General features: G+C 41.6%; 1 protein-coding gene across 1 annotated transcript in view; it reads left to right on the forward strand.

Moving 5' to 3' along the window:
- Nucleotides 1–21,251, forward strand: part of epb41l5 (erythrocyte membrane protein band 4.1 like 5) — a 95,702-nt gene that overhangs the window by 16,140 nt on the left and 58,311 nt on the right. Inside the window, exons 3-10 of the mRNA XM_080752886.1 lie at nucleotides 3,769–3,873; nucleotides 8,606–8,648; nucleotides 8,945–9,023; nucleotides 11,139–11,183; nucleotides 12,002–12,054; nucleotides 16,669–16,789; nucleotides 19,758–19,845; nucleotides 20,653–20,741. Coding sequence (XP_080609012.1) covers nucleotides 3,769–3,873; nucleotides 8,606–8,648; nucleotides 8,945–9,023; nucleotides 11,139–11,183; nucleotides 12,002–12,054; nucleotides 16,669–16,789; nucleotides 19,758–19,845; nucleotides 20,653–20,741 — 623 coding nt within the window. The remainder of the gene's footprint in view (nucleotides 1–3,768; nucleotides 3,874–8,605; nucleotides 8,649–8,944; nucleotides 9,024–11,138; nucleotides 11,184–12,001; nucleotides 12,055–16,668; nucleotides 16,790–19,757; nucleotides 19,846–20,652; nucleotides 20,742–21,251) is intronic.

Consider the following 21,251-nt stretch of genomic DNA (forward strand, 5'->3'; position numbering starts at 1 on the left):
GGCGCCCCTCACAAAGTTATTTTCAATCTGTCCTATATTGGAAACGGATATCCTCTCAAGTTGCCCTCGTGAGTCGTGACTGTACTGTATCTTATGTTGATTTACATATTTTACATAAATGTAAGTTGCTGTAAAGCAACAATGTAATCAGGGGTGCCGTGGATGAAAACGTTAAACAGGAATGACCTGAGACAAAAATGTTTGAAAACCACTGGACTAGAGGCCCGAAACTATGTCTGAAATTGTGCCTCATTAACAGTGATTCTGTGCCAAGACGAGAAGGTAAAGACATCAGTAAAGGGAGAGATCTTAGTTAGCCACTTGTCCTGCCGTGTAGTGCCAGATGGTCACATGACCCAGACTGGCCACTGGACTTCTCTGCGCTCGGCTGCTGCCGCCGTCGTCTGGGGCACTTCAACCCCCGTTGCCACGGTAACCCCCTGCCGCTGTGCTTGGCCCGCTGGGGTCTTGTGGATGTCTGAAGCCTGTGAGAGACTGAGAGAGAGTGTGTGTGTGTGTGTGTGAGTTGACTGAGAGAGGGAGCGAGAGAGACGGAGAGCACATGAGAGCTCCCAGCGCTCTGAGCGCAGTCCAAGCGGAGACTGGTACGGCAGTTTCCCACACAGAGGAAACGCCCTGTCGAACTCGAATCATTTTCAGACTTTCTCCTCCTGTCACCTCCTATCTCCATGTTTGAACTTTCACACATTTATTCGTAAATTAACACCCTATGTCATACATGGGCAACTGGCAGCCCGGGGGCCACATGCGGCCCCCACCTTCACTTAATGCGGCCCACAGGTTAATACCAGAATACTGATATATTATTGATTTCAGCTGTTACAATTACAACCATGACTTTCCGTCAGTCTATATTAGTAGCTTAATGACTAGTATAGTATGTCCATTATTTTTGTATTTAGGTCATAAAGTTAACATTAGTATATAACTAAATGTGTTTGAAATTAAATCAAAATGTTACATTTCAGGATTCCAATTAAAAAAGCCCTACGTGGTCACACCACGGCGTCACATGAAAGCATCAAACGTAGCAGATCCGCAAGCCTGTTGTAGATCTGCTGCTTACATGTTTTTTTTTTATTTGAATCCTGAAAAAGCAACAGTTTTGGACATATGAAGTTTCCTCCCGACAGAGACTATTTCAACTACGAGCCAACTTTAGCACTCTTTGTAATCTTTCGTTTTCACATTGCCAGGCATTTCACAGGCTTCCATGGCTGGCTGGAGGTGCTTCTGTTTGATGACACATGACGCACATATACAGTAGCAGCATGAGCTGCAATCTTACATTTTTGGGGAACAAGACATACATTACATTCACAGGGGTCATCAACATGTCTGTACACAGACAGACCTGGCCTTGTCCGTGGCAAATCTTAGATTTTCAGTTTCACACACGCCATTATAATGTTGTCATTTTGATCATATGACCCAACTAGAAATACTGTTCCTTCGAAACAGTGTGGGCTCGATTCCAACCCAACAAATAGGATACTTTAAGGTACTGTAAGGTACAGTACCTTACAGTATTGTACTGTACCTTACTATACTGTACTGCACCTTACTGTACTGTACTGTACTGTACTGTACTGTACTGTACTGTAACTTACTGTACTTTACTGTACTGTACTGTACCTTACTGTACTGTACCTTACTGTACTGTACTTAACTGTACTCTACTGTACCTTACTGTACTATACTGTACTGTACTCTACTATGCCGTACTGTAACTTACTGTACTGTACTCTACTGTACCTTACTATACTGTACTTTACTGTACTCTACTGTACCTTACTGTACTCTACTGTACTTTACTGTACTCTACTGTACCTTACTGTACTGTATTGTACTTTACTGTACTGTACTTTACTGTACACTACTGTATCTTGCTGTACCTTACTGTGCTGTACGTTACTGTACTTAACTGTACTTTACTGTACACTACTGTACTGTACTGTACCTTACAGTACTGTACTTTACTGTACTCTGCTGTACCTTACTGTACTTTACTGTACTCTACTGTAACTTACTGTACCTTACTGTACTGTACTTTACTCTACTCTACTGTACTGTACCTTACTGTACTTTACTGTACTCTACTGTACCTTACTGTACTGTACCTTACTGTACTGTACTTTACTGTACTCTACTGTACCTTACTGTACTATACTGTACTGTACTCTACTGTGCCGTACTGTACCTTACTGTACTGTACTCTACTGTACCTTACTATACTGTACTTTACTGTACTCTACTGTACCTTACTGTACTCTACTGTACTTTACTGTACTCTACTGTACCTTACTGTACTGTATTGTACTTTACTGTACCTTACTGTACTGTACTCTACTGTACCTTTCTGTACTGTACCTTTCTGTACCTTACTGTACTTTACTGTACTCTACTGAACCTTACTGTACTTTTACTGTACTCTACTGAACCTTACTGTACTGTACATATTCTATGTGTTCTAGATCTACATTTTTGATTCTGTGTTTGGGAACCAGCAACTGTCAAATGGACTCCAACTGTAGTGGAGTATATTGAGTGCATATACTGTAGGCTAACAATCCCAGATCACATCTGTCCTCCACTATGTCTATAACCAAGGCGTTCTTCTATGTGGCCACTCCAGACTGAGGAGTGGAGCATGGCTTTTATTGTGTTTGTGGATCTGACTTGGAAATTTTTGATATCTCCCTGACAACCAACAACAACCACTAATATGGCTGACTGTCCCTGCGGGCTCTAGGATATATGGCTATGGGATTTACATCCCATCGCCCGGACTTGATTCTTGATCACAGCTGTGTAATCAGTAGAGTGGAGAGGGACATTTATTTATAGTTTTAACTATAACTATAGTTTTATACATCACACAGCTTAGATATTTGGATCAAATCAGAGAGCAGACCTGTGTGAACGCATTGATATAAATAGCATATCTGAAGTGTGAATATTGCAGCCACAGCGCCTTAATATAAACATGGGTCCCTTTCCTCACTAAACCCATTGGAAATGCATTGGGTGCTTAAAGTTAAACATTTTTATTTTTTTATAATTATACTACAAAACATTTCAAAAAGAAAAATACACGCACACTTGTCCTCAGTAAGCTGAACACATAAAAATTTGAATGGTGTTGAAAGGTGTAAGCGTTTAAGAGATGAAGCGCGCCAAAGTTTTGAGGATACTGACTAGTATAGTATAGAAATAAATAATGAAGATAACATACGTGTGCTCGCCTTCCAGGCGAGCCCACAATTACTGAGTGTCAAGTCTCCAGGTTTACCACGACACTATGGCACATTATGAGTCCAATAGTGCTAGAGGTTCTCAAACATCATAACTCTCAGAGTCACACACCTGTTATGGTCAGGGCTATCTCTTTGTGTTTCTGGTAATATTTTTGTCTGCTCATTTTGTATGTCCATGGCACATTTTTTATTTTGACAAGAATGTCCAAGCAAACATGTTGATGGCCCCTGCATACATAACATAAATATATATTTATAGAGACAAAGACAAACCTTATTCTATGGCTTAGCACAGCCACGCAGTTACTCTAGTGTTGTAGTTCTCAAACCTTTTCATGTCAAGGACCCCCAAATTGATTGCGTTTGGCTGCTGACCCCATCTGAACATGTTTTGTGGCTAGGGACCGCCAGAAGAAAATATTTGTGTCAAAAAGTTAAACAAAGTATTACAAATGTTTGAAACATTTCTTCTTTTTATTCTTCTGCTCAGAAAAAAGCCAAAGGCGAGGAGCTGTTTGAGCAGATCATGTACCACCTGGACATCGTGGAGAAGGACTACTTTGGACTGCGCTTCATGGACTCTGCACAAGTGCCGGTAAGGCCTTCATTTCTGTTTTCTTTAAAGGTGATACACCATGAAATTTCACTTTTCCTATTTTAAAACCTTTTTTTGGGGTCCCACTAGCACCTTCTATCCTCACAAAGTCCCATTTCTGACCGTTGTGTCTTTCTCTGGTTTTGAGAAGGCAAAGGTTAAAAGTATCCCACGGGTTCTTAAAACAGGCTGTCCAGATTTGCTGCCGATTGTGACGTCATCATCGGCCGTTTTTGACGTTTTTTTTTTGTTTTGTTTTTTTCAAAAAATATTTTTTTTCAAAAGATTTTTTTTTTTTTTTCAAAAAAAAAAATTTTTTTTTACAAAAAGATTTTGGGGGGGTGGCGCAGTTCAGGCCAAAGGTGGTACTGCAGCTGAAATGCTCTGAGAGCCATTCAAAAATGAGAGAGGCTCTCTATTCAGGAGTGGTAATTTAGCCTCAAACCTTTTGAAAAACGTTTTTTGGGACATAAACAATATGACATAAATACTTTTTAAATGCATGGTGTATCACCTTTAAATGAACGCCCTGCTTGATCATACTACAGTGTCACACAAAAGCATCTAAAGTAGCAGATTCACAAGCTTGAAACGCGTCGACCTGCTACTTTTTATGCTTCTTGAATCCTGAAATGTAACAGTTTTTGGACGTATGAGGTTTACACTCGACAGTAACGATATGGAGTCTGATACGAAAACACATCCGAGAGGTATGGTAAACCTCGATGCCAATTACATCCAGGAACGTGATCGGAATTGCGGCGGTGCGACACCAAGGCACCGTTATCACGTCCAGCGACGTGTTACCTGGTTACCAGGTAAACAGGCGCTGCGATGGCCACTGGTGAGCGAAAAACCTCATATCCCATGATGCAACTCGGCCGCCAACATCAGGAAACGTGTAATCCCATAGGCTCCCATTCATTACTGTTGCAAAGAAACGGCTGTATGACTGACCAGGATGAGATTACGCAGCACAACATATGGGGGAACAAAGTTGTTTTCCCTTTGGTCAAAGTGAGAGCCGAGAGGACCTACCGCACACGCTCAAAACGCATCAAACAAACCTCTGTGGAATCAAAGGCACGGTAGCATGTGTGAATGTGATCATGGATTACAATATTCATCGAGGTGAAAAAACAATTGTCTCTTATTGTAGGCTGCTACAGCTGACATCTCGCCTATACTGTGGTGGTAGAACAGCTTAGGTTTTATCGGGACGATACGATAATCGGTGCCGTCCGGGTGCGTCTTTCTTTTTTTATTTTTAGGTCGGCTACACTCAGATCTCAGAAACAATTTCAGGGGTCTAATTTTAGGGCTTGCCAAAAAAGAATATATAATATGGGGTCGTAATATAAAACAGTTTCAGAAACCGGACCCCAGTAATACACATGTGTGTGTGTGTATGCGACAATCTTCGTTCTAGCCAGTATTAAAAATGTGCTGCCCCCCTCCCTGCAACTTTCAATATTCATGATGTTTGAAGCCCACGTTTGTATGTCAAACTAGAATGACTAAAAATCACATTTATTTAGGTGTAATTTAATATTCTTTGTTATGCTAAAGAAAATGACAAGTGTGACCTGATATATAATGACTGTTGTCATTTCTAGTTTACCTTGCTGTGCACAGCCTAAAGGGATTGGTTATGGGACTGTTGTAGGCTCCGGGAGTCGGCAGTGATGGAAAAAGTACTCAAATGTGGTGCTTCGGTAAAAGTACCAATACTGCAATATAGAAATACTCTGTTAGGGTGCCCTCACACCAAAATACCTAGAGTGGAATCCGCCAATGCATTTCAATGAGAATGGAGCGTTTTTTTGCCAGTAGAGAATTTCTGCAAAAAGAAAACGCTCCATTCTCATTGAAATGCATTGGCGGATTCCACTCTAGGTATTTTGGTGTGAGGTCACCCTTAGAAGTAAAAGTCCGGAATTCAAAATGTACTTGAGTAAAAGTACAGAGTCACAAAAGTATTGTCATCAAATGTACTTAAAGTACCAAAAATAGGAGTATACTCATTATGCAGAATGTCCCGTTTCAAGTTTTCAAATGCATGAAAATCTTTGAAAACAGCAGATCTGCATGCTCACAATGTGTTGCATCATTGTGAGCTTGTAGATCAGCTATTTTCAAATGGCGGGAATGTATATAGGGCTAAAGTGGTTAATGTATGTTTTGTAATAATCAATCAATCTACAAAGTAACTAGTAACTAAGGTTTTCAAAGAAATGTTGTGGAGTAAAAGTACAATATTTGGATCTGAGATGTAGTGGAGTAGAAGTAAAAGTATTGGAAATTGGAAATACTCAAGTAATGCACAAATATCTGTGAATTGTACTTAAGTACAGTACTTAAGTAAAAGTACTTAGTTACTTTCCACCCCTGGGAGTCGGCCTACGCTGGAAGTCAAAAGCGCTTTCAAGTTGCGGCTCCGCCAGAGTCTCTGTTAGATCAGGGGTTTTCAAAGTGGGTGACGGGGCACCCTGGGGTGCCGCGAGATAATTTGATGATATTTGGAATTTAATTGGAAACTTGAAGTACAAAGTTATTTTCAGTCAGTTCTAACCAAAATGGCTATTATTTCAGCATTTTCCTCGCAACATAATCACTAAAATATCGTCACTGTCGGGCAGAAACCTTGTATCTCCAAGTTTCAAATGTGTACGTCTTTTGGTAAAGCAAAGCCCTGCTTCATCATAAAAGACTGTAGCACAAAACTAGTGAAAACAGCCGACCTACAAGCACACTGTGTGCTTGTAGATCTGCTGTTTTCACTAGTTTAGTACATTTTATAGATGATAAATACAAAACGAACGGTTTTGGACATACAAGGTTTCCACCCGATAACGACGATATGCTATAAATATAAGGTGCTGGGAGTGAAAATTATAATGCCTCGGATTAAAAAAATATTTATGGGGTGCCCTGAGACAAAAAAAGTTTGGGAACCTCTGTGTTAGATCACCCTGATCGTCTGCGAGGGCAGCGGAAGGAGGGAGGCAGGGAGGAGAGCTTTACTGATGAAAAAGGTGACGTGGGAGCAAGAGAGAGCGAGGTAGAAAATGAATGGGAGGGACGGAGAATGAGGGAGCGATTGAAGAAGGTGTTTGAAGAGAGAGAGAGAGAGAGAGAGAGGACAGTTTTGGCTGGTGAAAGAGGGACAAGGCATGGATTCAAGTTCTCCGTCGCCACGACTGAATTCAGTCATTTGGATTCCTTAGAAGTCAGCAGGTGTTCTATGGAAGCAATGTCGCTCACCGAAAATAGCAGATCTACAGGGTTCCCACGGTCATGAAATTCCTGGAAATATTTTGAAATTAGAAAAACATTTTTACAGTACTGGAAAAGTTTTGGAATTTATCAAGGGTCCTGGAAGGTCCTGGAAAAATAGCTCTGCATTGTCTTTGGTTATTGATTTTGTTAATACCTCTGAAATGACAAATTAAACATTGGCCAAATTGTCAAATATTAGAGGCAGAAATTGTGAAAATAGCAGATCTACATGCTCACAACGCCTCGCAACAACAATAAAACCGTGTTATACAAAATTCCTCAACTCTTAGTGCTCGTCATGGTGCCGGGGTCCCCAGTTCAAATATAATTATTTCAGGGGTCACAGCCTGAAAAGGTTGAGAAAGGTCTGGAAAAGTTTTGGAAAAGTTTTGGAAATCAATTGGTAAAGATGTGTGGGAACCCTGGATCTAAAGGCGGTGAGCTTGTAGATCGTCTGTTTTAAGATTAAATAATTTTTGAAGTGGTCAGACTTTCACACTCTTTCCGAAATGTCATGAAGGCAAACGGTTAAAGCCTCAATCTGTGATTTCTTCAACTGCCTGGCTGCATGTACTGTAGAACAGCAGCAGCATAATGTCGTCATGTCATTTTCAGTCATGAGATTGTATTTAGCTTCATTCCATGAGAGCGAGACGGAGGCAGGTATAGACGGGACACGGCGAGGACAGAAAGGGAGGAGAGGCCACAAGAGGGAGGGAGGGCTGCAGTAAGGAATGTGGGGGAGAGATCCAGAATTCTGCGACAGCCCTTCGGCGCGCGCGCGCGCGCGCACACACACACACACACACACACACACACACACACACACACACACACACACACACACACACACACACACACACACACACACACACACACACACACACACACACACACACACACACACACACAAACTCTTTCTCTCTCTCTCTCTCTCTCTCTCTCTCTCTCTCTCTCTCTCTCTCTCTCTCCTTGACATTGTTCATGCCTCACAGAGCCTGAGCGTTCAAAGGAAGAGTTGCAACACCGAAAAATAACTCCCACGAAGCTCATTGACTGTACTTCACAGAATCTCAGGGTATTGAGTAGATTTTGATTCAAAATTATGTATTTGGGGGGGGCACCCGCCTAGCGGTCCAGGCGCATACCACATAGGCTCTAATGCCTGACAGCGTGTCGCAGGTTTGAGTCCCGTTCCCAACGACCTTTGCCCCATTTCTTGTCAGTTTACTGTCCTGTCAATAAAAGGCATTAAAGCCCACAAACAAATCTTTAACGAAATGATGTATTTGAAATGTAACATTAAATCTGCTCTGAATACATATGTGTGTGCGCGCGCACGTGTGTGTGTTCTAGAAATTAGTCTCTCTGATCAATATGAATGTGCTGTATCTCTGCATGGTCTGCTAAATTATTTCCATTAATGAATGTTATCACACTCGTCTTGTTTCAGCATTGGCTGGATGTCACGAAAAGCATCAAAAAGCAAGTAAAAAGTAAGTGTACCATCTCCTGCCCTGCCGCACGCACGCACGCACACACACACACACACACACACACACAGACACTCAACTTCAACTTACAGTATGTGCTATTGGAACTGTGTGCGTGCGTGCGTGTTGTTACTGCCAGTATAGTCAACACATTCAATACAGTGATTTTAGAATATAATGACCTCCCTATTGATTACCTCTTCCCATTACGTATTGCTACTCAGATAGGATCCATGTGTGCATTTCTGTTTTGGATTGACATAACATTTGTCTAACCATTTTGTTTTTGTTTGTGTCAGTCGGCCCTCCATACTGCCTACATATGAGAGTCAAGTTCTATTCCTCAGAACCCAACAACCTGCACGAGGAGCTCACCAGGTAGGAGCACACACACACACACACACACACACACACACACACACACACACACACACACATAGAAAGGTAGACGCCTCCTTCGACTCTGGGGCGTTGGTAAAAGAGGACTGCCATTTTTATGGCAAGCTTCCGGAATTCTGAAGGACGCTTCCGCGTGCGTCACAGAAGGGGACGCTCGGTAAGCCAATCAGACTCCCTCTTTCCCAGAGGCACTTGCTTTGGCAATGTAAACGTTTGTCTCCTCATGCCAATAAAGCTCCTTTTTAATTGAATGTAAGTCCCGGAAAAGACACGCAGTGATTGGTCAGTAGTCACTTTGAGTGGCAGAGTGCCAGTCCTTTTTGTACCAGTTGCTCCAATGAACTGCAGCGAGGTATGAGGTATCTAGCTTTTTATATCTGTGGTCCTACCCATAGACAAAACTTAGCACACACTCACCAACTAACGTCCTACTTGATCATATTACAATGTATGTCACACAAAAGTGCCTAAAGTAGCAGATCTGCAAGCTTTGCTATAGTAGATCTGCTACTTTTTTATTTGAATCCTGAAAAGTAACAGTAAGTAGTAACAGTATTTACCTACTGTATGTATTTTCTGGCTCTGTTTATTTTATTTTTATTTACTCCGTCTGTCATTCAATGTTATATGAGATACTTCAATGGTTTCCTGTGTAAATAAGCCAAGTGCCTAGGATCTCTTTTTAGTTGACCATGTACCAGTGAACTGTACCGTCATGAAACTGTACCTTTTTCTATGCAAAATTCTAATAAAGTCTTCAATCAATCAATCAAAACAAGCTACAGTAAGCTGTAGCTTACTGTACGAGGCTCCCGCCTGTGAAGAGAAACACTCCAATTCCAGAGATGCAATTTCATTTGGTTCCATTTGTACACGGTCAGAATTACAGACTTGTATGGGTCAATTTTAGACCCCCCCCAAAGGAACTCTAGAGTCCCTGGAATCCACTTTGAGAAACACTGGTCTAGGACTTTGGGTAATCTCATAAACCTTGTAGAAAGTCCTGTTTTTATTGGTTCTTCTGCTGGCAGTAAAAATGAGAATGTTTGTTAAATAAATAAATGCAATGAGTAAGTTCTGTATTTAGCTCTACTTTGGCTTGGAAAACACAGTATTTAGTCTCGCGTAGCCAGACAACTATTCCACAATCTCTGAATGCTATATGCTGGAAGTCTGGAAGAACTACACCTCCCGAAATCCGAGACCGAAAGCTGGCATTTCTGTTCACAAAAATGAAATTTAAAATATCTTTATATTGGTTTCTTTTATTTCCATTCCTGCTAAGCAGCAGGCTATATATGCTTAGATCAAGGGTCTTCAACAGGGGGTCCGGGACCCCTAGGGGGTACTCAGAGTTACTACAGGGGGTCCTCCAAATCTTTGTGTAATAGAAACTTTTCTCCTTTTCTATATTAACCAATTAACCACTTGAACCCTAGTGTCCATATTCTGAGAATCTACAAGCTTGTAAATCGGCTATTTTTGTCGAAGAGGTTTGGTGTAGTGGGGGGGAAAGAGCAGACTAAGTACAGAGTGAAAGGTCAAGTTTATTAAGTATTGACGGTTCAAGTGATTAAATATCTGAAAACACAAATTGACATGAATCCAAAAATACATTGATGATTGTGCTGTCAAACAATGAAACTATATGGAATCTATGAACAGGATGTGGGGGTCCCTGCTTCATCTCTCTCTCAACTAAGGGGTCCTTGGCCTGAAAACGTTGAAGACCCCTGGCTTAGATGATTTTGATTTATATTGGGATACATTTGTGCAACTGTAAAGATGAAACAGAAGTGCAGAGAAGGCTTCACATCTGCTTTATCCCTTACTCATGATCAAAGCTTCTGTTGCTCCAGAGTCTGGAGCAACAGAAGCTAACTGGTTGCGGCCCTCATCAAGTCACCTTTCATCCAATGCGGCCCTCACCCCAAAATGAGTTCGACACCCCTGCTCCAGACTGTATGACTGGAAGCATTTGAGAATGGCAGGAGGCAACATGCAGGCCACGCGAGACTATACAGTATTGGAACAGAGCACTCGTTTTGTTTCATTGCTTGAATGCATCTTAACGTGAGCTTTCTCTTTTGGCAGATACCTGTTCGTATTACAGCTAAAGCAAGACCTCCTCAGCGGCAAGTAAGTACTGTAGATCAGTGGTTCCTAAACGGGATCAGGACCCCCAAGAGGGTTCCCAAATTATTTTAGGAGAGGGTCCCCAGATGATTAGCTTAGTGTGCAACATATTTTTTTTAACAAACCAACATAAGTGTATACAGGGTATTTGCACATATCTAAAGTTACAATTGAATGTCTTTTAAAGCAATACTATGGAAGTTGCTCAACTACTGGTCAGTAGCGGTATTGCTTTTTTCAGCCGTTTTTCGCCCGGGGTTCCTCTGCGACCAGGCGTTGGGGAGTAACAGGCAAGACTCCAACACCAGCGTAAACACTGTTGCTGTGGCAAGCTACTTCCTGAAGAGACGGCAAGACGCGCTGTGATTGGCCGGTAGTGTATGATCCGCGCTGTGATTGGCCAACGTATAAACAACGTATACGGAAACACGCAGATGACGTAATTTTGCCGCGAAATCCGGTCCCCGGCCAGGATCATAGAAAACATATTTACAGAGTATAGCTTTAAGCCCGACAAGTACGTATGTCAGTCCTGCAAAGCCTGGCATTGGCCAAGCTTCGCTGGACATAATGAAATGAACTCATAAAAGGCACCGCTCACTTCACTCTGGATGTGTTTTATTTATTTATTGTTTTTTATACCAAATTGTCAAAACATTCCATAAGAAAAGGCAAACATTGTCAAATTTCATTTGAAAATAGCCAATCTACAAGCTCACAAGTAAACCACGCCCCTCTGCTATGCCCTATAACTGAGACTTTAGTGTTTTTTGCAGTGTCATGGTTGCTTGTGTGACTGACTCGTGTCTTTGTGTGTTCAGGTTAGAATGTCCATTTGAGACGGCTGTGGAGCTGGCTGCCTTCTCACTGCAGGGTAAGCATGGCTCAGTAACCACACGCGCGCTCACACTCACACACACACACACTCACTCACTCACTCACTCACTCACTCACTCACTCACTCACTCACTCACTCACTCACTCACTCTCACACACACACACACACACACACACACAAACTAGGGCATTCACTAGGGGTGTAACGATACATTTTAATAGCGATTCGATGCATATCTCGATATATGGTTGACGATATGATACATGGACGATATTGGTTCATTCATGGCGATACGATACGATTCGATGTAATTATTTAAAATCGATATAGTAACTATTTAGCAAAGAAATTAAATCTGTGTGAAATGCACCTTCCGTGTATGCACCTTGACATGAACCCAGAGATTACACACATTTATCGATAGACCAGTGTAGCTATATGGAAAGGAAAAGTAATTAAACCCCTCCTTTTCATTTTTTTCTTCTTAAAAATGCTAAATACAATGCACAAGTAGGTAGTATCGATACAATCGATTCTTTGCACTGCCGATTCGATACGATACAAAATTAAACGATACGATTCGATTTTAGCTGTTTTCATTTCGATCTACTTCAATTTTTTAAGTTAAAAAAGATATTTCGATACAGTTACTATATCGTTACACCCCTAGCATTCACCAAATATTCACCAAATATTCGAATATCAAAGTCTCTATTCGACGTTGTTCACCGAAGTCGAATATTTGCTTATTTTTATTTTTTTATTGTTTTCTCTTTAAAAAATATATAGTTTATAAAGCTTGGCTATGCCCCTGGTGGATGAATCTTTGTAATGCTTTATACCAGGGATTCTCAAACCTTTTTAGACAGTGACCCCCAAAATAAACATATTTGAACTGGGGACCCCCACCCTGACAAGCACTCGGAACTGTAAGTATTACATTTAATGTGACTCGGTTCCATAGATGAATATTGTGAAAATAGCAGATCTACATGCTCACAACACCTTGCGTAGATCGGCTATTTTCACAATATTCGCCTTTTGCTTACTTACGGTAATTAATATTTGTCAGTTTGGCCAGTCCAGTCCATTCGACTATTCGAATACTTTGAGGTCGAATAATTAGAATACTAAAAATCACTATTCGTGAATGCCCTAACACACACACACACACACACACACACACACACACACACACACACACACACACACACACACACACACACACACACACACACACACACACACACACACACACACACACTGAGGGCTGATATAGATTATTAAACTGTGTCCTATTATCACTCCTCTCACCAAAGGGAAAATAAAGACTGTGTACAGTTGATGTGGTAAGATTTAAAAGCTTCCGTCTTAAGCATTTGAATCCATATCCAAGTTTCAGTGGCCACATTCTTGATGGGGCACTAAAGGGCAATTTGCTTTAACGTTGTTTGAGTCCATGGTAAGGACAGCATTTTCCCAACTAGGATCTACGATTATATAAAGAAAGGGTTTTATTATTTGCAATATTGAGGTTTCGGGTGCTATTTCTAGCCTCCAGTGATTACATTTTTCATTGCTAACTAAATTCTGCCGCACAGCAATATTGGCCAACTGTCAGCTTCTGGGTCTGGAATTATATTTGTTCCCTGGCAACGTTAAGACTCAAATACCTGGAACGCGCCCGAGTCGTGTTAGATTTGAACCACTTCAACCATTATTTAATGCTTTAACTATTGAAAAATAGCAGATATACAAGCTCACAGCGCGGCACCGAGTGCCGCGCTGCGAGCTTGTAGATCTGCTATTTTTGAAAAAACTGGAAAATGTGTGCAAGTCTTTGAATATCTTTGACCCGATCTAGGACCCGACTTCTAAATCCTTCCTCTAAATCAGTGGTTCTCAAACTTTTTCATGTCAAGGACCCCCAAAATTACAGGTATTTGGCCACGGTCCCCAATCTCAAAATATGTTGTTCCAGGGACCCCCCAGAAGCAGAGATTTGAGTTACAAAAGTTTGCTTTGAAAAATATATATTGAAAAATATGCACACATTTTCACAATTTTTCAAAAATAGCAGATCTACAAGCTTGTATCCACGACTTTCCAACGCCCCATAGTGCATTGCGCAGACGCTGTACCGAGCTTCCGGTGCTGCAGCCGAGTGTGATTTACAAGCTCACAACGGGTTGCATCTGCGACGCGACGTGAGCTTGTATGTCTGCTGTTAAACCGGAAGTGTGGTCCAAACAGGTCCAAATAATCTCCAGTAAACTCCTGCGGAAACAGGTGGATATCTGCTATTTTTCAATAGTTAAAGCAGTCAATAATTCTAGGCCTAAATGGGTTAAGACCGATTTATACTTGGCTGTTCGCCAGTGTCGCACGCCGAATATAGCAGTTCTGTAAGCTCACAACTTGTCGTGTCAGTTTGTAGATCGGGTACAGCTTGTAGAGGGAAAAGCTTTGTTTCAAAAATTCAAAATTATTCAAAAGTTTCCAAGCATTTCGGATATTTTTCAAAAAACTTTAAAATAATTCAGATCTACAAGCTCACAGTGCAGACACTTTGTGCCGCGCTTTGAATGGCGAGCGTATAAATGGATACATTGGTTTGTATGATTGTGATGTTACGTTCACTACTTTTACTGGGGACCTCTAGGAACCCCGCCAAGGACCCCTGGGGATCCCCGGACCCCAGTTTGAGAACCAGTGGTCCAAAGGGATTTTGGAACTTGTCTCCATAGCAACGCACAGTGGTGTGACATTAACTAAGGCTTTCTCCTCCAAACCCAAACGAACAAGCTCTTTATGAGCAGATATTTCCTGTACTTGGACGTCATGCAACATTTGGAGAATTTCTGTTGGTAGGAATAATGGCATATGGGTGGGGGGGTGGGGGGCTTCAAGGGAAGAGGGACAATTTTCTGTGGAATGGGACTGAGCGCACGCGCGCGCGCGCACACACACACACACACACACACACACACACACACACACACACACACACACACACACACACACACACACACACACACACACACACACACACACACACACAGAGACTGTGGGGTAAATGCCAGCTCATTAGTGCCCAGTCCTTTTCGAAGGCCCCCTAATCTCTCCCCTTCTCTCTCTCTCTCTGTCTCTCTCTCTCTCTCTCATTTTCGCTTCCTCCCACATTCTCTCCATCTTGTCTCTTGGTCCTCTCGTACTGTATGAACTCATGGATAATTAGTGCTGACGCTACACTAATTCCTCTCTTGATATTTATAGAACATTTGGGTCATTGGTTCTCAAAGTTAGTATGAATGTGATGCTACGTGGGGGCTAAAGCAGTTAATATAGCATCACAGTCAGTTTAAATAATTTATCCATTCACATTTATGTCAAAATTAACTTGAATCTTCTCTTCTGGGGGTCCACGGCCAAATACATGTCAATTTGGGCGTCCTTGACATGAAAAAAAGGTTGAGAATCAGTGTTGCACAGAGCCTCAGCGTGTAGCTTGTCCTATCTACGCACTAACACTACAGTAGACTGGATATAAAAATAAAAGAATGGCAATCCCAAAGCTTATCTGGTTCTCCTTCTGTCCTTATTAACCCTCCCACACTAAAGCTCTGGATATTGTATCATTTTATTGCTCATCACAGGTGTTGTGTTATTTCGGATGCATTCTATTCACTGTGATTGGGCACCCCTGTTTGCTTTTTGTAGCCTTTTCCGCTAGCGTCTCGTGCTCCATTATTTCCAGGTTATTGTGTCCAGTTAACACAGCTGGCCTCTCGCCTCCAGACAGAGAAAGGCAGGGAAACATTTAGCCATTAGCCCCCAGCTGCCCTTATTCAGGGACACGGCACGACAAGGTTATCTTTTCACCGCTATACAATTCTGATAAGGGGTGTCATGCTCAGTGGAGGCTTGTTTTTTTGTTTGTTTTTTCTACTTATTTTTCAGATGTGGAAAGAATTACCTATAATCGGAGGACAAATACAATTTTGTTGTATTTGTCCTCCGATTATAGGTAATTCTTTCCACAAGTCATTTTTCTTCTATAATATCCAATATCCACATTTTCAGTCAGCTTCTTGTGATGGCTTTCTTTTAGCTACCAGTGTCTAGATTTTGAACAGGTATTTATGTCCAATGGTGATTTCAAATCCAACCGTTGTTTGCAAGACCCGGCTTAAAGGAGTAGTTCACCCCCAAAATGACTCTTTTTCTATTGATTACTCACCCCATGGAGACTTGAGTTCAATAATATTTTTTAGATTTTGTTGCATTCCTAAGACAATAATTTGAGGAGACTCTTTGTAGGTCCATTGATTCCGGATGGGGACCCATGGGGTCTCCATCCAGAATCAATGGGGGTACATTTACCATAATCAATTATTTTTTCTTAGGAATGCGACAAGTACAAAAAAGTATTATTGAACTCAAGTCTCCAAATAGAAAAAAAGTCATTTTGGGGGTGAACTACTCCTTTAAGTCCGTAAACCATAGCATGCGGTCTGTGGCACCCGGCACTTATGCAAAAACTCAAATTCCCATAACACACACACAATTCTGTCTGCAGAGCTGTCTTGGATTTTGTCTGTGTGTGTCAGTCAGTCTGAATGTTTTGTCCTATTTGTGTGTGTGTTTCAGCTGAGCTGGGTGACTGTGACCCAGCAGAACATGGCCTTGACCTGGTGTCAGAGTTCCGTTTCATCCCCGGCCAGACAGAAGACATGGAGCTGGCAATATACAACACATGGAAAGACTGCAGGTAAGCTGCTCCAAAAAGGTTCATGGATTAAAGTTCTCAGTCTGGCCAGGATTACTGCATGTTTTTGTGAGGGTATCTACCCTAGGAGATACAGGGAGAACATGCAAACTCCACACAGAAAGGCCCTTTTGCCAACCCCACCTAGGGTGTGTGCGCTGATGACGCGGAGGAGGGAACACGCCCCCAGCGCTCACACCGTCCCCCAGCAGGATTCGAACCCAGGCGACAGCACTACCAACTGCGCCACCGTGCCCCCTGCCTCCACTGATTTCAGTCATTTGGATTCCATAGAAGATTTCTATAAAAGCATGTTGCGCTGCGAAAATAACCGATCTACGAGCTTGTAGATCTTTTTTGGTTATTATTTGAAGATGAGAGTATTTAAAGTGGTCAAACTATCATTAGATTCTATCAATAAGCATCTTCCATAAAAACCTAATGATCTTGGTTATTTCATATAAAAAGAAAACACCTGGTTGGTAGTATGTAGAGCAGCAGGAACAATATAAACAGTATCTTGTGTAAATTGTTTAGGAAACAGTGCTAGTGTGTCTCACAAATCACACATTAGGACTTGGCCATACAAAATGTTTCAGTCGTGAAGTGTTTTTTCTTTTATCCTTGCAGACTGCTTGTGGAAGTGTAATTTACCGTGTATACATATATTTAAACTTGAACTCTACCATCCCTATTCTGGGCATAATAGGGGGAAATTCTGACAAAATCTGTGAACATTCAGAGAAAATAATAGCACATTACACATACATTGTCTTGTACATTGTCTTGTACATTGTCTTGTAGACCGACAGTTTTCAACTGAGATGTTCCACCCCACAGAGACGATTGTTTAAGCCATAGAATATCTGTTGTTTCACTGCATATTGTTATTATTTTATTACAAGAGTGTATATGTTTGGATACATACTGTATACAGTAATCAAAGAAGCTCTCATAACCAAGCATCAAGGGTGCAGTGTGCCTCCACCCTAATCTGGCCTACTGAACTTGAACTCTAGGGTGGATCCACCAAGGAATGTAGCCTTTGATAAATCAACTCTCTAGGTCTCTGCAAATGCAAAACACATGGAGCTGATAGGCCACAGACCATGCTTACAAAGCTTCTCATGATATACATATAACCTGTTAAATGAAAGGGATCGTGATAAGTGATATTTCTGTTCAAATAAATGTTAAATAGCTCTATATTCCTATAATAGTCATTGCTATAGGGTGTTTGTTCAGTTACAGTGGTCTCCCGTCTCTAGTCTAGCTCTTAACAGAAAATAGATATTTAGGTCAGGAATCAGGATACCAGTTTCATTTATTTATTTTTTAAAATGTTTTAAATAAGATTTGAAGCAGAACAAAATATCTTTGTGGGGTTCTCTCTCCCAATAGACCATGCATATTCACACCGTGGCCATCTTGGATCACATGACTTCCTGGGGTAGCAGCCTGCACAAGCCTGCATTACAAACCATTGTGAACAATGGAGCGATGGTCCCAAAATATGACTTCTATTCAACCAATTTATTTTTACCAAATTGACAAATGGGCAGATGACAACATCAACATCCCCAAAATTATTAAATAGAAGGGTATATCCACAATATTCATGGTAGTTAGGTTGCACTCTGTACAAAGACTTGCTACAGTATGCAGACTAGTGCTTGCTCTGCCTTCATATTGTTAATATTACAACTTTTTCTTGAAAAACGGATGCTAAAATAAAAATAATGTTTCGAAAATATTTTATAAAAAAATAAGCTTCATACATGTGTTTCTATTCAAAAATTACCACAAAAAGCGTAGAATAATGATAAAATAATCATTTTGGCCGTTATCGGACCAACGCTTTGTTTACATTCTAGTCTTTTAGACTAGCATCCTTTTTTCAAGAAAAAGTTGACTATAGCTCCTTTAATATGATGGTGTACAAGTCTTTGTACACAGTAAGGTTGCAGCCTAACTACCATGAATATTGTGGATAATACCCTTCTAGTTTTGGGGATGATGATGTGGTCATCTGCCCATTTATCAATTTTGTAAAAATAAATTGGTTGAACAGAACTCATATTTTGGGACCATCGCTCCATTGTTCACAATGGTTTGTAATGCAGGCTTGTGCAGGCTGCTACCCCAGGAAGTCATGTGATCCAAGATGACCGCGGTGTGAATATGGTCTATTGGATAAAATTTGTCGTGAAACAAATTCTGTCTTGTTTCAATGTTTCAATGATCACATGCGCTGCAGTGAAGTATTCTCAGACCTTCCTCATACTGCTTGGAGAGCACACTGACACAACCTTGTCTATTTCAGTAGAGATAACGGTTAAGCCCAGAGGATGATTTTGGGTGATAAATCTGTCGGGTTGGTAACCTATTTCTCTGTGAGGACACACTTCCCAGAGAAGGGGGGGGGGGGGGGGTTATTTATCGTGCCTCACTTACAGAACGTGTTGGAGTTGGGCTTCATCAGGGATAATCCTGGACATTATTCAGGGTTCCCACGGTCATGAAATTACTGGAAATATTTTGAAATTAGAAAAATATTTTTCCAGTACTGGAAAAGTTATGGAATTGAAAGGTCCTGGAAAAAAATAGCTGTGCATTGTTTTTCATTATTGATTTTGTTTACTGTCACTATAAATCGACTTTGAGGGTTCCCTGCCACAATTTTCGTACCTTTTTTTATGTGGGAAATTATTGTACGTATTACACGTATGATTATTGCATCATCATACGTGTTTGTCATGTTTGTACCTGGTAAACATAATTTACTGAAGGATGAATTGTTAATGATGGTTGTGATCATTGGATGTTTTCTTCCATTGTCCCCTGTCTGTCTCTTTGCCTCTCTCTCTCTCTCTCTCTCTCTCTCTCTCTCTCTCTCTCTCTCTCTCTCTCTCTCTCTCTCTCTCTCTCTCTCTCTCTCTCTCTTTCTCTCTCTCTCTTTCTCTCCCTACAGAGGTCAGATGCCAGCCCAGGCAGAGATTAACTACCTGAACAAGGCTAAGTGGCTGGAGATGTATGGAGTAGACATGCACATGGTTAAGGTAACACACACACACATACACTCACTCCACTGTTCTGCGACAATGATTACCATTATAATGTATACAGTGCACGCGCACACGCATGCACGCACGCACGCACGCACATGGCACTACTCCCCCCTAACATCAAAGCTTGGGAGTCAAACAGGAAGTAGTTAAGTGCTGCTGATGAAAGACAGGAAGTCCTCGGGATGTGGAGGAAAACCTGAATATGTGATAACACATAACATACCGTTACTGCGCGTGCTTCGTCTCTCCAGCACCCAGTGAGACGCTGGGTCAGATTTACATTACAATGGATACATTGGCTGCCCCATTCACACCTTTAACAAGCTACAAAAGCCGACTCGTGCATATCAATGGTCCATTTGTGACCTGTTAAATACTGTTTTCTGTAGGTAGGCATAGGTTACTGATTGTGTGTGTGTGTGTGTGTGTGTGTGTGTGTGTGTGTGTGTGTGTGTGTGTGTGTGTGTGTGTGTGTGTGTGTGTGTGTGTGTGTGTGTGTGTGTGTGTGTGCGCACTCACTTGCTACAAGTGACAAAGTCACAAGTTGAAACGGAACCAGATTATCAACACATTATTATGGTGCTAGTAAAGGCTGGGAGAGTGTGTTGTTACTGTTGTTTAATGGTTGTTTAATCGATTCGGGTTTAGCACCCGGGAGTATGTACATAATTTGGCACCCCTGTGTGATATTCTCTGTCTGTCTGTCTCTCTGTCTGTATGTCTATCTCGCTCTGTCTCTCTCTTGCTCTCTCTCTATCTCTCTGTCTCTCTCTCCCCTTCTCTCGCTCATCCCCGCAGGCCAGAGATGGTAATGAGTACAGTCTGGGTCTGACCCCCACCGGTGTTCTGGTGTTTGAAGGAGAGACCAAGATAGGACTGTTTTTTTGGTATGTGCTCATGCAATTCCACTTCTCCTTGCATGTGGGTGCTAAGGCTGTAATCTAACCCTGTTTTAAGGATTCAAACTTTTATTAACTTAATAAAAAACGAACAATCGGACCATCGAACGTACCAGCTGCAACAGTTTAGGAAATTTGTTCAAAATGCGCTATTTTACCCATTAAAAACGCGTTGATGCGTGAAGTTGTGTTTAAGCTCAATTCGACGGGTGATGTGATCTGTTTTGGAGAATCCAATCGGAGAAAATGTTGCGTTGTTTCTTTCCTGACGAACAGGCTCATCTCTGTCAGTGTATGGCGGAGTTGCATGAATGATGTAATGGTGACCGCGTCGGAACGTGCCGCGGACTGGCTGAACTGGTCTCGATGTAACAAACCCAGAAATTGCATTATGGATTCTTTGGGGGGTTGCTTCGGTTACACCCCGCCACTCCGACATGTCTCCTTTCCGACATGTCTCCATTCCGACACTAACCCTATCTCTAACCCTTACCCTAA

This window comes from Nannobrachium achirus, assembly GCF_963921795.1.
Source record: "Nannobrachium achirus genome assembly, chromosome: 22".
Classification (NCBI taxonomy): Eukaryota; Metazoa; Chordata; class Actinopteri; order Myctophiformes; family Myctophidae; genus Nannobrachium; species Nannobrachium achirus.